General features: G+C 40.9%; 1 protein-coding gene across 4 annotated transcripts in view; it reads right to left on the bottom strand.

The window, feature by feature from the left end:
- Positions 1 to 339: 339 nt before the first annotated feature.
- The window catches only part of GIPC2 (GIPC PDZ domain containing family member 2), a 61,552-nt gene continuing 43,731 nt past the window's right edge, over positions 340 to 18,160 (bottom strand). For all 4 annotated transcript variants that reach the window (XM_053247617.1, XM_053247615.1, XM_053247616.1 and 1 more), the window contains 4 exons: positions 15,996 to 16,176; positions 14,964 to 15,073; positions 10,486 to 10,567; positions 340 to 4,280 (listed from right to left, as the gene is read on the bottom strand). In XM_053247617.1, the coding sequence (XP_053103592.1) occupies positions 4,129 to 4,280; positions 10,486 to 10,567; positions 14,964 to 15,073; positions 15,996 to 16,176 (525 nt within the window). In that variant the 3' untranslated portion in view covers positions 340 to 4,128. The remainder of the gene's footprint in view (positions 4,281 to 10,485; positions 10,568 to 14,963; positions 15,074 to 15,995; positions 16,177 to 18,160) is intronic.

Here is an 18,160-nt window from a genome sequence, read left to right as displayed (position 1 = left end):
TGTAAATATGGGGATTCTCTTGTAAATTCATGTTAGAGTCATTCTAAGTATTTCCTGCAGGAAAAAAGCATCCTTGCCTTTATTATACTCCTTGCTGTGATGAAGGTCCAATTCACAGTATACAATAGTGGCATAGCAGCTATTTCAAAGTGCAGCTGGACTCAGACCCGTCCAAAAACATGTTTATGTGCAGGTGACTCTCCGTGTGATTCTCTTAATTTTTGAGAAGGTTGCAGTCCATCAGCTGGAGATCAATGCACTCAGTGAGATTCACATTCCTTTCAGTCCTATGATTCTTACATATGTACACCCCATACTGTGAAAAATAAATCTTGAAAGTAATTTAGAAAATGGGGTTTGTTTATTTAGCATCCAAGTACAAAACAACATTGTAAATATACATTTGCACAAGTTCTATTCTAGGGAAACATTTGGCTCAAATATTATTTAAGCAAGCTTCAGTTGTTAATGTATAGCTCAAGTCATCATCCTAGACTGCTTAAATCCAACCCTGGCAGCAAAAAACACTGAAAGTGAAGCATAATCTGACCAAATATTAATTAATAGATTTAAATGTAGTTTTAATATTGTATCAGCAGCAATAATTTGCATTTAAGTTAGTAATCATAACAAACGAAGCAATGTACATAATATTTCTAATAGAGGGAATGGAATTAAAGTTGACAAGCGTTATCCATATAAACAATCTCACTAAAAATAAGTTCTGCCTATTTAATTCCAGTCTTCTTAAAAAACAAAACAAAAACTTAAATGGAGGATTAGGCTTCTATCCTTCTCCTGTGACAAATCTACTGAACTGTGGTTTTGAAGTGACATTTTCTAGTCTATAATACACATTCAAATAGCATTGAGCCAATTAGGACATCTACAGTTCCAAAAGTAATTGTCTGATATTGTTGCACAGGAATCACCCAGAAACACCCAAATTAGATTAAAATAGATGACCTTCCCTCTGTCAGGAATTCTACTCTGTTAAAGGTATATTGGATAAATTATTTCAGTTTTGCATTTTTAGAGCTGCTGCCTTCATGGGAACATCAGCAAACACATTCACACGAGAACTATCAAAGCACAGCCCAGTTAGGATTCAGAGCATAACCTGCATGCTACCAAGACAACAGAGGGGCTTCACGTTATGTGTGAACCGACCCATTAACTTGGGTCAGTTAATGTCTGACTCAAATACATCAAGGATATCAAACAGACCTATTCATGATAGAATTTATTTTTCCACAATAAAATATTCAAAACTCTCTGATCAATGAAGTATCAAATTTACTTCACTTACACTTTTAGTTTAACAAATGCATTAATTATAAACCTCGTCCAAGAACATTTCCACACAGGACTATTAGTTCGCATCTCCTCCAGAATGGCGGGTGTGTGTTCACATATTGGCCAGATTTACCCCAAAGTCCCTGCGAGCTATCGGGGATCACTTCACACATGATTTGGGTTTTTCATTGTGCATTAGAGTGTAGCCCGATTTATATCCGGAGTAAAAAAAAATCCATTTTTGCATCAATTGGGGGGGGCAACTTCAAACTCACAGTAAAGTGTCGCAGAAAACTTGCAGTAAAGCCTGCTGTCTGAAAATACTCCTGGGAGTTTAATAAACTGCATGACTCTGTTATTTTCTGCGGTTTCAAGAGGAAGTTAAACCTACTTTGGTACAAAGAAACTGTTACCCTGAGTCCTTAAATTAAGTAGATAAAAAGATTTTACTTCCTTTTATTTTTTTTACATCCAGTGTCTTTCAGTCACTTCAAGTAGTCAGTGTGTAAGTCATAAAACTTTATTTGCATATTCAGCTTTTAATTGATTAAGATGTTAATTGATTGCATTGTTATATACAGTCTTATGTATATAGCTTAGAATGAGAATTAGTTCATTTCTGTCAGATAAAGTTATTTGTGTAGTTCAAAAGTTTTCATAGTCTCAAAATAGAAGTGTTCGAGTGAAAACTAAGTAATGAGGACTTGCCCACTGATACTTTCTTCCTTTTTAAACATATTGGCACATTAGCAATTATTCCTAATTCCAAGATTTACAAAACCTGCATTTTAAAAATGCATTTTCTAAAAAAAATGAAAGCTACAGCTTAAGCATATCTACATTCTTACTATGACATCAACACATTAAGTTACAAATCACTTCTGCTTTTCTTTTCTTTTAATCTGTCCACTATATTTCCATGCAACATGAGGTCATAACAATCAAAATAATGTACAGTACTGAGATGTTCTGAGGATTTCCTGTATAAACCACACTGAAATAAAGGCTTCCATACATGCTTTTGCTCATTTTGATAGAGCTTATGCAAGAACAGTTCCTAATGGATTGTATCCAAAGACTGCTACATACCATACCTGGTTTAAATATTGGAGCCAGCATGGTGTAGCGGTTAGAGTGCTGGGCTAGGACCAGGGAGACCCGAGTTCAAATCCCCATTCAGCCATGATACTAGCTGGGTGACTCTGGGCCAGTCACTTCTCTCTCAGCCTAACCTACTTCACAGGGTTGTTATGAAAGAGAAACTCAAGTATGTAGTACACCGCTCTGGGCTCCTTGGAGGAAGAGTGGGTTATAAATGTAATAATAATAATAATAATCTACACGGGTTACAAGCCATGTAGAAAGCTTCAAAGAATATACGTATTCTAACATACTCTTCTTCTCTGGGCAATAATGTAAGACAATGTATGGATATTTTACACTGAGTTTATTCCAGAGTGTACTGTACTAATACACAGTACATAGTACAGAGTGTACTGTACTCATCTAAAATGTCCCCCCACAACAGCACCAAAGGACATTTGCACAAGTGACAGTAAAAATGCCCTTTAGTTTGGAATTGGTCACTTGGAAAACCATTCATGCAATTTGCCATTCTAAAACTTAAAAGTACATTTTTGTCCATATACGTAGGGTTGGTTTGGGTTTTTTTAAAATATTATTAGCAGACTCGGAAAAATGCCAAAACTGCTTTAAGAATCACTTGTGAAACTGCCAAAGTTTTGGAACTCTTTTCCATATCACTACCATAAAATAAGGTTACATGACTGCTACAGATAGTTTGAACCAATGCAACACTGGCAATTGCATGGGGGAGCAAATTTCAATAAAATCCCCTTCCCTGGAAATGCTTTGCGCCACCTGAAAATATGTCTCTGGGGTGGCACAGCCCTAAGGGACATATTTTTGGGTGACACAAAATATTTCTGGGGGGAGGGCAGGTCATCAAAATACCACCACCACCCATGCAAGCACAGGGGGATTAATTAGGAATTCAGCAGAAGCATTGGTACTTCTTACATAGCACCTATGTTTTGTTCTGGATGTTAGCCAACATCTGAAATGAAATTTAAGGAGTTACTTTAAACTGAGTCAAGCTAATAGTCCATTTATTTCATCACAATCTACCCTGACTGACAGAAAGTTGATGTGCCCAACAAGATCTGTGCCCAATATCCTCTACATATAGAAAATTCAATTCCTGATATCTCAAGTTAAAGGATATAATCTACCACTGACCTCCTCCTCTGAACTCTTCTCTTTTCCACACAATCCCAAACATAAAGCATTGTTTTAAGAAAGGAAGTGCTGAAAAGCAAGAACCATACCCACTGGGATGTTTGTGGGAGACTGAGAAAAAGGCAAGCGTTGGTTAGCAAGTTCTGCCAGCATTGTAGTTTTGCTCAGATTCCACAACCTCTTTCCTTTCATGATTAGAAATACCATCCATTTCAATGGAATTTTCAATATACCATCTTTAACCACTATAATTTATGAAATACACCAACTTTAACCACTTTAATTTATGAATGCAAACATGCCGAACAAGTACCCAAAGAATACTGTTTTGCAAAAGATTTCAAGAGAGTGCATTTCAAATCAAGTGCCATAGCAGCATAAAAGTTCCATACAAATGCAGTCAACAAAAATTTGTATCAGCCTCAAAAAATATATCTCAGATTTATCCAGGCTTATGAACATTCAGATGCTTCTATTTATCCAACAGGTTTTATATCCCATGCTGTGTAGATAGCTCTGTGTTTGATATCCCCAGACAGCTGACAGTTGCACTAATAAACTGCCCAAGGTTCATTATAATCGGCCTTGCACTGCATCACCAATGGCTCCCCACACATCAAAGACAAACTCATCTGGAAATGCAAAGTCTCCAAGAGCTTCATCAAGCGCAACTGCAAACTCATCTGGATTGTTCTTGCCTTTTCCTGCTTCTACCATTGTTGCAGCTAAAGACAAGGAGAGAGAAAAAGGACTTATCTAGTACATTTTCAGGGGCATGAGCATGAAAAGTCAATAGCTGGCCAGTGAAAATTTAGCAACCTATGTATTTGGTGGAGTGGTTGAATAAAAAATGAAGGGAAAATATTCCTAAAGTAGCTAGTGATTTAAAAACACAAGTGCTGGCAAACTCAAAGCGTTGTACATAGTTAACTCCCTTCATATGAGTGGAAAGGCTAAAGAGCACTCAGATATTTTAAAAACATAAAACTGAAGTTTCTCATACAGTTCCATAAATTTGTCTGAAAGAATGCATATGAGTCTGACATCTAGAGCTGGCTCTGCTTTAAAAGGCAGGTGTGGACTATGAGATCCTCCAAGTCACGGGCAAGCTAATTAAGTGTAGCATGGTTCGCAGAAGTTTGACTGTGAGAGACCCAGGTTCAGATTTCTGCTCACTCTTTATCTGAACCCAAGAACCTTTTGGAAATTCAGTATGTCAAACAGAGCAAATTAGTATAACAGAAGTAATAAAATAATAAAGGACTTTGGCAAAACACCACATTGAAGCTATTCCCATGATCAGGAGAGAGCAGACTAAGGGGACCTAGCCTGCTTGCTACTGATCGCAGCAAGGCAGCTAGCCCGCCTAATTCCCGCTCCCATTAACTAAGCTTAACAGAGCAAGTGCTCCAATAACCTCTTTTTTTTTTTTTTTTTTTTTTGCATGTGTGCCACCACAGCATGCAGTGACACATGAGTAGACCCCGGACTGGGAGCCTGCAGCCAGCCTCCCAGCTTCGGGGTCTCTCCAGAATGCCCCGCGTACTCACATGAGGCATCCTGGAATTTCTGGGGGCCACGTGGCCCCCGATCCCTGCAGCCTCCACTGGCTCCGTAATGGAGCCGGCAATCATGTGGGCAGCCGACCCGGCCACCCGTGGCTTGGAGGCTGTTCATCGGCTAAGCCCGCTCTCCCCACAGACCCACCAGAAGCTCTTCTCACTGATCGTAAGAAGAGATTCATAGTTTGACAAAATCTGCATTTGGAAATAGGGGTATTTCCAGATGGCAATGAAAAGCTGTTCCAAGCATGTTTTCCGACTCTTTCCACACACTTCCACAACCTTTCATAGCCCTCCCAGTGCAAATTAATGCTGTAGCCCCAAACAGGACACCATCTGCTGGCCAGCTCTTCCATTCCATGAAGAAAAGATTCTGCCATTGAGTCAGCATTGATTCTTGGTGACCACAGAGTCATGTGGTTTTCATGGTAGAATACAGGAATGGTTTACCATTGCCTTTCTCTTGCAGCATGAGATGGTAACTTTGCCATTGTCACTTAAGTGAGAATGCTTCTCCAGCACCTTCCTATATTGCTGCTGCCTGCTAGAGGTGACTACAAGCACACCAGTGGACATTCGAACTAACAGCCTCTTGCTAGGCAAGCTGCTTCCCCGCTACACTCTATACAGAGTGTTATTCCATGAAGAACTGATTACTATTTTTCTGGTGTGGTTCTTCATAGGATGCAAGAGCTGACCAGCAGGTGGTGCTGAGAAAGAGCACACTAGGACCTTACTGGGTAGGAAGGTGGCCAGAGTATGAATTTGTGCTACGAGAGACCACAAAACGTGTTGAAAGAGTACAAAATGAAATTTGGAACACCACTGTTCAGTGCTTCTTATTGTCTTTTATAAACACCCTAGGGATCTTTTTTTTCCCCTTTTAAAATATTTTAAAATAGCCTAAACAGCTTGTATAGATCTCTCTCTCTCTCTCTCTCTCTCTCTCTCTCTCTCTCTCCTGTTTATGGATAGCCACAAAATATGTTTGACATATTTTCAAAATTTGTATATAGTTTTTGTTGTTGTTTTAATCTTCATTATGCACAACATATAGGTTTAATTAGGACAAAGCCTGTAAGACTGATCCTAAGTTTTCTATTTTTCTGTTTAGTTTTTTCTCTTGCCATCATCCATAGCATTTAGAGAAATCAATTCAGATAGAAAATTAAAGCAACAGGACAACCACAGTCCAATTTCTGTCTGTGCCAGCAAATGCTCAGAGTAAACACGTATAGAATCCACTGAAGTAAATATATATATATATATATATATAACACATCACATGTGTATGAGAGAATGAAATTACGTGACAATACATTGTCTAATATCATTAAATAAAATATTATTAGAATGGAATGATCATAGAAGTAATTTAAACTCAAATGTATTTTAGGCAAACATATTGCATTTGTCAGTTTGTAAACATTACAAGACTTCAGCATAAATGTTCTAGACATTGCAAAAAATATGATTAAGCTTTTCTAACAGAAGTCTAAAGAACAACCAGAGCTCTAGGGACTACTATCACATCTTTATTGTTTAGATTGCGTTCATTGCAATACATTTTCTAGTCAGACATATTGAGGTTCTCACTGTTTTCCAACACCAAGGGCTGACTTTAGTAGCGTCTTGATATTCAGTGGGCAAGTACTGCCCTCTAGTGCACATTAAGACTAACTTCTATATAATGTTTCAACTGCTATAATGTAGCAGATGTTTTCAATATACCTTTTATAGTGCAATTAAGTATATGTGATGCAATCCTGCAGTTACAGGCAGGCTTAAGGGTGTAGTTAATGAGAAGAAGAACTGATATATGGGACAAAAAGATCTGCTCCTGAAAGTAGTCTAAATGGTGTGAACAGAGAAACGCCAGGGGAGTGAAACTGCTGCTCTTCTTCTGTTACCAGAAAAATTACTCCCACTTTGGACATGAAATTACTCCCCGCTTTTTAACATTCAAAAACACTTTTCCTGTACAGCATCTCTGTGCCAGTGCCACATATCACTAATTACAGCTGATGCACTTACAAAGATTCTGCATGTATTTATACATAGGGTAAAATGTTTCTGATGACATCCATGTAGGAGCTGTATAACTAGCATCACATGGTAATTCTAAGCCCTTTAACTGCAAGTTCCAAATAGGATTTGCTTCCAAGGGAAATATGCTTAGCATTCCAATCTTGGTGAGAGAAATTCACACAATATGTGCAGCAATGGGAACCTTTTACAAACACTAGGACTTCTGCCTTCAAAAAAATTCTCCCATTGGATCAAGTGGTTTGTTGTGCAAACAGATGTCAATCATTTTAAACATTCATAACAACTTAGAAACCAATTTAATCGTCAAAATAGATGTATGGTTTCATTTACAGTTGTTGCCCATATTCTGTCGGTTTAATAGAGCAACACCAAAATTATAAAGAGTTATCACTCATGTCTTAGTTATTTTTATATTTTAAACATTTAGACTTTACTGGTTTTTCGATATTGATATTATGGAAGTTGTCAGTTAATAGGGATTAAAGAGCTATATCACCTTTTCTTTTCTGAAGAAAACACAATGAGAGTGGGACAATGATTAAACTCTTAATCATAGGAAACATAGGAAACTGCCATATACTGAGTCAGACCATTGATCTATCTAGCTCAGTATTGTCTTCACAGACTGGCAGCAGCTTCTCCAAAGTTGCAGGCAGGAATCTCTCTCAGCCCTATCTTAGAGAAGCCAGGGAGGGAACTTGAAACCTTCTGCTCTTCCCAGAGCGGCTTCATCCCTAGAGGGGAATATCTTGCAGTGCTCACACATCAAGTCTCCCATTCATATGCAACCAGGGCAGACCCTGCTTAGCTATGGGGACAAATCATGCTTGCTGGCACAAGACCAGCTCTCCTCGCCATTTGTCTATTGAATATATCTCACACTCATTAAGATTAAGATGATCTGATATGATAAATAAAATGAAATTTCTAGTCAAACAAAAATTGAAATTATCAGAGTGAATCCACTTTTGCATTTAATGTCCATGAGTGAGTGATTGCATCTGCAATTAGCATAGGAAAACAACTTAAATTATGTTGAGTAAAAGATTTGCAATAGCCAGTTTTTCTACACACACGTATTAGGAAAATCTTTGATTTAAGAACTATTCAACAAAACAAAATATACTCATTTTTCTGCCTTGCCTTATATGCCAAATTATGCAGAGTACAGGGATGTTTACATGCTCACAGTAAACAAAAGCATTTGGTAATTGGTACATACTTTGGCTGTGGTGAGAGACTTTTATTGCTTTATCTTGGCCCTGATCCTAATGTTTATACAAGCAATAGTCAGCAGCATGTGTATTGTACAAGAACTGCATCTGCATGGGCTTACTCACCATCCAGATCGTCAATATAGCAATAGCAATAGCAATAGCACTTACATTTATATACCGCTCTATAGCCGGAGCTCTCTAAGCGGTTTACAATGATTTAGCATATTGCCCCCAACATTCTGGGTACTCATTTTACCGACCTCGGAAGGATGGAAGGCTGAGTCAACCTTGAGCCCCTGGTCAGGATCGAACTTGTAACCTTCTGGTTACAGGGCGGCAGTTTTACCACTGCGCCACCAGGGGCTGACAAGTGGCATAATATAGTCAGCTTTAAGAGTCCTAAACCGCTATAGGGGAAGGCCTGAATTCAGTCTCACTCCAAACAGGATATTTATGCTTGCAGAGCTACCATCACCAACCATAAGTTATAGATTCATACAAGGAACCTGGGTCAAGCACAGCCTGCCACACATGCAGGCATGAGTGATAGATGCGTTTCAGTACCTTGCATCATTCTTTTGTGCACATGGCATCTGAACCATCAATGGGATTGGTGCTAATAATCATTGCTGTTTTGGATTGCTTATCTTTAGGTGCTTGGAATTATATGGCCCTTGTCTTATGGTAGCTGTGTGCCAAGACTGCAGTCCAACAGTCATATTCCCTGTGGTTTGTTAACTGAATTTCTAGCCCATCACACTCCAAAGGTTCTGGGTACATAGTATATAAAACTTGTTTAATATAAAACACTAGTATGTTTAAGCCCGTTATAATAAAGGGCGCTAGCCTTTTCCCCCCCCTTTAAGTCTTTTTCATCTTTTACTTTTTTTTTTAAACCTGTCTGTCTGCTTCTTTCTCTCTCTGTCTCTTCCTCTTTTTCTCTTTGTTTTTGTTTTCCTGCACCATTTTCCCCCCTCTTCCCTCTCCCTTGTTCCTTTTTTGAAGTGCTGCCTCTACACTCTTCGCCGCCTCTGACTCCCAGCGGCTCTCGCAGCCGCTTTGCAGCTCCGTTCAACGTTGTGTAAAATGCCGTTTTGAAGTGCTGCCTCTACAGTCTTCGCGGCGGTCCTGGAGCCGGCGCCGCCTCTGACTTCCAGTGGCTCTCGTGGCCGCTTGCTTGCTCCCTCGCGTCGCCCGCTCTCCAGAGAGGAGAGACGGTTGCCGACCTTTTCGTTCTCTGTGTCTGCTCTTCCTCCTCCTCGGGCTGGCGCACCTTTTCATTCTGCAACCCGAGCCCCCACTCCCGCCCGCGCTCTCTCCCTCCCTCGAGCCAGTTTTCGAGGAGAGAAGGAACTTTCTCTCCATCTTTTCCTCTCTCTCTCTCTCTGACGGAGAGGAAGGGGCAACGGCAAGGTATTCTTCAGCACCTCCTTGAACTCTCGCTTGATCCTCTGCACCACGATGTTGGCCATCTCCGCAGCGGGCTCCCACGACCCGCACAACCCCCAGGGCGCTGCAGCCACCTCTCAGCCAAGCTGGGCCAAGCACCGCCACCCGTCACCACCACCCCCGCTCCCGCTGGTTAATCCCCAGCCCTTCCTAATCGGCGCCTCCGCCGAGCATGCACGTTGTGACATGCGGAGCTTGCCCGGCCCTCTGCTTCCTTGTTCCCGCCGCTTCCTTGTTCCGCCAGGCCGGAAAGCAGTTACCTCTCTGGGGAACGGAAGGGAAGCTCGCCAGGCAGAGTCACAAACATGGCCGCCTGTTCCCTTTGTCCATTTCTGACTCGGCCGTTCTGCGCATGCGCTCCGTGCATGCATAGAACGGCCGAGGGAGGCACGGACACACGCTTGGTTGTCCACGGACGGACACCAAGCCTTTTATTAGAGAGGATACAAAAGAGTTAAAATAAAGAGAAACCCAACAAATATTAGTCCATACAAACAATGCATACCATTGTTATTCCTTAATATTGTTATTCCTGGCTGAACAAAAAAAAATTATGCCACTTGTCAGACTCAGGCTTTGGCAGACTCAGGTTTTGGCAGATCTCCAGTGACAGGGAATTAGACATAATAAAACTATGTTACATAAATGCTCACCTAGTTCAAGGTCTCTAATTCCCATATACATTTCAAGAAGATCATCCACTTTTTTAGTTGCTTTTTCTTCAACATCTGAAGGCTTTATTGAAGCAAAGAAAGACAATGTAAAACTTTAGTAGTACAAAATGGAATAACTGAATATTTGAGAATTAATATTTTAAAATAAATTGGCAGTAACTACTTTAAGCAGAGGCGTAACTAGGGAAAACGGCACCCAGGGCAAGCACTGAAATTGCACCCCTTCTCGCTCCCACGTGTGAGCGAGAGCAGTACTGTCTTCACTTGAAAGCCTGCATTCCAAGGGGGTGGGAGCACAAGGCAAAACAAAAAGGAGGATTTTTCAAGTGTGGGGTGGGGGTCTTTCTCCCAAGTAAATAAGCAGTTCCAAATCAGGGGGAAGAAGGAGGGAAGTGAGGAACACACACACACACACACGGGCTGGGAAGGGAAGAAACACATACACACAAATCAAATGCCAGTGGCTTCTAAGCAAGGGGGGGTAGAAATCTCTCTCTCTCTCTCTCTCTCTCTCTCTCTCTCTCTCTCTCTCTCTCTCTCTCTCTCTCACACACACACACACACACACACAGGGAAAACAGATAAGGGCTTTATCATAAGGTGTTGTTTGTACTTTCCTTGAGAGCAGCCCAGCAAACAATTCCCTCCTCTGTCCCATTCAGCTTTGCTTCCTCGCTGGGGAACTGCTTACTAAGGTGGGCAGAGCACAAGGCAGAACTCAGAGTGAGAAGCAGCATAACAAAAAGGGGGATGTTTTGAGTGTGTGGGAGGCGGTACTGCTCTTGCTCACACACACACACACACGGGAAACATACACAGACCCAATGGTGGCTTCTAAGCAAGTGGGGGGGGGGTAGAAATCTCAAACTCACACACACAAAGAGATGGGGGAAACAGATAAGGGCTTTATCATAAGGTTTCGTTTGTACTTTCCTTGTTGAGAGCAGCCCAGCAAACAATTCCCTCCTCCGTCCCATGATGCAGCTTGGCTTCCTTGCTGGACAACTGCAGTGCTTACTAAGGGGGCGGGGCGGGGCGGAGCACAAGGCAGAATTCAGAGTGAGAAGCAGCACATCAAAAGGGGATTTTTCAAGTGTGTGAAAAATCCACCCCTTTGCATCTGTACCTGGTTGGAGTTCCCTGCTCGGGTCGAAGGTAGGCTGAGGCTGCTTTTGTTACCGGCTCAGCCACTGGCACTGAGCAGTATCTCCGCGCCCATATTTCTATCCCATGTCAATCCCTGCTGCAGGGCTCCGCTCAGGCTTTTTCCTCCGGCTTTCTCTTGCTTCAGACTGATCATCAAGCCGAAGCCCATTCTCCTCCGTCTAGCCTTGATGTCACTGCGCCGAAGGGCCAATCGGATGAGGCAACGTCATCAGGCTAGCCCAGGTCTCCTCCATTCAAAATCTGAATGTCTCATTCTGACTCGTCCCGGTTCCTTGTAGAAATCGAGAAGAAGTGGGGGGGGCAGCAAAGCAATGGGGGGGTGCAGGCGCGGCAGGGACCGCTCGGGACTCGGGAGGGGTTGCCGACGCGCTCCTTTGCTGCTGCTGAGCCGGAGAATTTTTTTATTTTAAATTTAAAAAAAAAAATGGGGGGGATCGGCGGGGGTCATGGCGGCGCCCCCCACGTGACCCACAAAAATGGTGCCGGGGGCACGTGCCCCCCCTGCCCCCCCTATCATTACGCCTCTGACTTTAAGATCAATATTTAGGAATTTTATTCAGATTTACACTGCACTAAAGTCAAGAAAACATGTAATCCTATAGCTACCAATGTAAAACATCCAGACAGGCATTTGGAAATGTAAGACAAAATAACTATACTCTCCCCATCATGCAAAGCCCTACAGCAATTGGCAATACTATAAGTAAATAAGTAGGCATGAAAAATGGCATAGGAACTGATATTTCAGTTAAAATCCTAAACATCTCAGTTATTTGTTTTAATAGTGCTTCTAGCACTGAATATTTGGCAGATATATTTGAAAATGTAGACTCAGAAAAAGATATTCGTTTTCAATGGTACAGCCTTAGTTTCATGCATGGTTAGTTTCTTCACTTACATTTCCTGATCCTTTTGCTCTTCTTTTCATTCACCCATTTACTCACTCACACTTCCACCACCTGCAAATGTATTAATCTTCCAAGTACACAATAAAATTTTAAGATTATGTTAGCAAACTAATGGAGCCCTAGCATAAGAAGGTTTTGGGCAACAATTTAATTTAAGTGTTTAAGTTGTTTAATGGTTTAATTTAAGTTGTTTAATTTAATTTAACAATTTAATAATGTTTGGGGCAATAATGGGCAACAGTTTTCTCTGATTCCTTCCCCCCGCCATGCTGCCCTGAATTTGAATAAGTAATACAACTCAATGGCTGACACCCTGACCAAAGATGTAGTAGAAGGCTGTGTTCTAATACCAGAGAAGTCCCCATTTTCACAGCATGTTCAGGGGTAGCAATTTTCACTGATCTGCCTCCAAAAGTTGTCTGTCCCTTTGAAAATATGTCCCTGAGGTTTGCACAGTTCCTAGGGATAAGTTTTTGAAAGGCAAAGAGCACTTTAGGGACGTAGAAATGAATTTTAGGGAAGTAAATTTATAACAAATAATTACTTGAGACTATTCTTTCTCTCATATGTCACTATGTGTGTTTTGACCTTTCTACACAGCACAGACATCTGAAAACAGTACTGATTCCCAGTAAAGTAACTTGAAATATTCCAAAGTTCTTTCAGATGATTCATAACTGCAAATGCTAACGTTTCTGAGATTGTATGAGAAAAGGCAAAGATAAGAGCATTCATGCAATACAACTCAAAACAGGGCGAAGAGCAAACAAAAAAGTTCCTGCTTGAGAGCTGGTCTTGTGGTAGCAAGCATGAATTATCCACTTTGCTAAGCACGGTCTGCCCTGGTTGCATCTGAATGTGAGACTACATGTGAGCACTGTAAGAAGTTCCCCTTAGGTGGTGGGCCGCTCTGGGAACAGCATCTGCATAACTGCATGCAGAAGATTCCAAGTTTCCTCCCAGGCATCTCCAAGTTAGGGCTGAAAGAGACTCCTGCCTGCAAACTTGGGAAAGTCTGTGTAGACAATACAAGTGTCCCTCACCCATCGCGGGTTTCCCAATTGCAGATTTGAGTATCCGCGACTGGGAAATTGTCACCACCCTCGCCAACTGCAACCTGAGTATTTGCAATTTGGCACCTTTTTCAAAAATTTGGGCAGTTGGGGGGGGATTTCCGGGGTCAGGGGTCATTTCCAGGGCTCAGGGAGGATTTGTTCTAATTTTTTTCTACATTTTAAAGTACTTTCCCCTAACCCCCATTTCCTATTACTCTCAATGTCTCGCCTACCACGAATTCACTAACCACTAGGGTTTCCAGGAACAGCAAGGGATGACTGTACAGTTATGGTCACCATATCTCAAAAGGGACATTGTAGGAACAGGAAAAATTACAGAAGACGACAACCAAGTTGACCAGGGGCCTACAGCACCTTCCTTATGTGGCATGGCTACATCTGGGACTTTGTAGATTAGAAAAAACGTGACTAAGGGGATACATGATTGAGGTCTATAAAATTATGTATGGTGTAGTAAAAGTGGATGGAGAGATATTTGTATCCCTCATTCACAACACTAGAACCAGGGATCATCTCATGAAACTGAAAGCCAGGAAATTTAGGAAGTGTTGGCAAAATAAAGTACATTTTCACGCCAGCCGAGTTCAGATGTACACTCTAACTGTGGTTATAGCTGGCTGAGGTTGTAACTGCAGTATGCCTGTATAGCTGGCTGAGGTTGTAACTGCAGTATGCCTGTACATGCAAAACCATGGTTACGGGCTGAAAGTTAACTTTGTTTTGCGCTGCCAAACTCCATTTGGGACCTTCGGTTTTCTCTAAGCTTCACTGCCAAGTGTGGTTTTGATGCTGAAGCGTTATGCCCAACTATTTTGAAACCTGATGTGAGCCACCTTGGCCTGTCTTTTGACTGGAAAGGCATAATATAAATCTGCTAAAATAAAATAATAATAAAATAGAAATATTAAAATAAATAAATTTCACTGAATGTGAAATTTGAAATTCTAAATGTGGAATTTGAAAGAGAGAAAATGTTTCTCCATATAGTCAGGTCAGGTTCAACAGTATATGATGTTTTTAAAATACAAAAAAGCAACATGTACAACCAGGACACCTGAAATACTACTATATTTGAGGACTCCATCCCACATACATATATGAAACTCAAATGGACTTAGAATGCACGCATACACACACACACACGTACACGGAAGATAGGAAACTATCTTTAGATAATTCTATACCTTCTATATGAAAATTTCAAGGAAATTCCTTCTATAAGCAGAAAAGTCCAACAGGAGAAAAACAAGCTTTAATACAATTGTAGTGGAACAAGAGTTACATGTTTTATGAAGTGAAAACTCACCATTTCTTCCACTGTGGCAGGACCCTTGGATCGTAGTCGAAGAGTCTCTTTGCCCCTAAAGATTTTTCCTTCTGCAAAACTTCCACCTTTTGACCTTGGTTCAATCATTTCTGTAAGACATATTCTGCAATCATGAGCTTTAATACATCAGTAACAATCATTGTTTTAAATGTTAACAAAATTAGGAGCTATTCAGTTTGTTGAAGTATGGCAACAGTCAACATGAACATTTAAACTGGTTTTAGTCTGGAGCTTGCTCTGGCAAGTTGCAGAGCTACAATGCAATCTTATGCTCAATATTTTTACCCTGAAGATTTCGTTAGATAGGCAGATTGGCAAGCTTATTTTGCAGTGGTTATTGTGCCTGTCTCTGTTGTAAATTTAGACACAAAGACATCAAAGCAAATTAACTTTTTTAAAAAGAAGCCTCAAATAAAAATCATATTGCTACAGGGGAAAGTGAAGGTTGCAGTCCAGCATATTTTTAAGGCTATGACGTGCCATATTTCACTCTAAACCATGAAGTGTGCACTAGCCCAAACTGTTGAGAAATATGTTAAGAAAATATGCAAGTCTGATTAGAGACAGATGAAGCAAGTATCTGAGAAAAGGGTCTCCAAGTCATAAACTGCTTCATAGTATGCTGCCATTATGCATCACTCTGGTATTCCAGGTCTTAATTGAAACCACTGCTTCCCAAAATGAGCATAAACAAGTTGTCCTGGTGTTAAAAATCCAGTCCAGAGGCTTGAACATACAAACATCTCCAGTATGCTCATAAGAACCATATGTCCTGCCAAGCAAGACAACCCACCTGTCTTTGAAGTCCCAGTTAAGCAAAGAGGGAAAACATGTTTATGGAGCCCCTAATAGATTATTATGCATGGACATTGATTGTGACTAGTGGTCGAAAGTTGTATAAGCCTGTTTTAAAGCCTATTCTTCAAGATGCATTACCTCTTTTGATTGGTTAAACAGAGTATAAGAAGCAACTGCAGATAAAGTTTGAGAGATGGTTATAATGTCACTCACCAAATGATTTCATGGGCTCTACTAATTTTAATGTAAACGTCTGACCCTTGTCCAAGTCTTTTAAATTCTTAGCAACTTCGTAATGACGATATCCTACTACACTTTTTCCATTTATAGATTCAATGTGGTCACCAACACATATCACTTTTATTTGGTCAATAAGGCTTCCTGCTTTAATTCTCTGTTGGATAAAAATGCATTGTATTAGCTGTGATAAATGCTGACAATAAATAGTCTGATCCATAGGGCTATGATGTGCAAAGTATTGCAAATACAAATCACAAATCTCAAATTTAGACACAGAAGTCATGAACAAGGAAACAAAAAGGGAAAAGCTGAAGACACACACACACACACACACACACACACACACACACACACACCTTAAGTCCTTAACTAACTTAATTTTCATTCGCATATTGTTAAATGCTTTGGGTTCAAGGACTGTGCCTCTTGTACACAGTACAAGGTCTATACCTGCATTCTTTATTACAAATGATCTACAAATGGCTAACTCTACACACACATGGTATGAGCATAACACAGACACCCCAGGCTCCATGTGCCTGAGAACATAAAACCTAATCCTCCACTTGCCAGGACAGCTCCTTACTGAGCCTTCCTCACCACTCTTTGGGCTCAAAACATTTGGATGAGTGAGGCAGCAGGGTTTGGTTACACTCTCCAAAGGCCAATAGCTCAGAGAAAGACTAATCTAGTGGCGTCCCAACTGATAACTGAAGAACCTCACAGGTTTGTCACTTCCTATTCCCTTATCCACATTGTACTAGTGAGTTCTGACTATATCACCCCTGATGAGCAAATCCACAACTTTGGGGCACTCAAATTTATTTCCCAGGACCACAGTGTTGAGTAGGCAACAAAAAAATCCAACCCTATAGCCAAGGCAAGTGGGGGGGACGACACTATTTAGCCTGGAAGCAACTGGCTAATCACACACTAAAGTGTGTGGTGACGTGTGTTGACGCACATGAATAGTATGTATACAGACCAAGAAGTTGGAACCTCGTAATCCTTCTGACAGGTGGGTGCTCAGCTACCAACACTGTTGATCACCCAATGGCTGTTGATCACCGAATGGCTAAGCTGCACAAGGCTAGTAGGGTTAAATGCTACTCCTCTCTCTCTTGTCTCTTATGCCTTGGCTACCTGCAATACTACTGCTGTCCATACCTGCCAAACAGGGTGAGTAAGGTATGCAGTGCAGATGATGCAGCTCATATTTCAAATGCAATGCAGGACATTTTTTGCTAATCAAATCAATAGAGTTAAGAACTCTGGGCTAATTACATACTCATAAAGAATAAATGGTCCAGTCTTCCTTGAATATGACTATTTCAGAATATGGATAAAGAACTGTATGTCTGAATGGTCTGGTTAAGAAGAGTGATTCTATCTTACTCTTCTACCTACTCCAGAAATGCCCAATAAACCACAATATTTTGTTCCTGTTTTGGCTCTTGGATAGATTTTGGGAAAACTTTTATAAATATTGTCAACATGATAATGTACACTAGAGTTCTTCCAGTTTCAGTTATCTCCTTTGGGTCTATAGGAGTTAAATCTCCAAAGGCCTAACAAGATACGACTTCAGGACATCTACGATTGGATTTCCTTCATTTCCCCCCAAAAGTAAAAGCAGCCACAAGTGAATCAAATCTGGGCCATGTCATTTGGGATGTAGTTTAATTCTTTTCCTCCAAACCATTTTTCTAATCTGTATTCTGCTCTCAAGATACTGTTTGGTCCAAGTGCAAATACAAGTAGGCCTGTGCACGCTTGTAAAAGTTGAATCCAATCTGAATCTGATCCAATTCTGAAAATGTCTGAATTGGATTCTTTGCCTCCTGAGCATGTCGGATATTAGGTTGGAGTTGGATTTCCAGTTGGAAATCTGACTTAAAATTGGATTTTTCCCCATAGAGGTGAATGGGGACATTTTAAAAATTTCACTAAAAATTACTGGTCGTTCCTAGGGGCCTATAAGGGTGATCAGGTCCATCAGACAATGAGCCTGAAGAGTGCTCAGGGGAAGGTAACTGAGGTTGTTGTTCTGGTAAGTGCAGGACTGGAATGATTGGTTGCTCCTACCGCAGGTGCTTCTGCTTCTTCTTCTTCTTTCTTGGCTGATCTTGTTGCACACC

Source organism: Hemicordylus capensis, chromosome 4 (assembly GCF_027244095.1).
Source record: "Hemicordylus capensis ecotype Gifberg chromosome 4, rHemCap1.1.pri, whole genome shotgun sequence".
Taxonomy (NCBI): Eukaryota; Metazoa; Chordata; class Lepidosauria; order Squamata; family Cordylidae; genus Hemicordylus; species Hemicordylus capensis.
The sequence above is the reverse complement of the archived record's forward strand: the minus strand, read 5'-3'. Positions and strand labels throughout refer to the sequence as shown.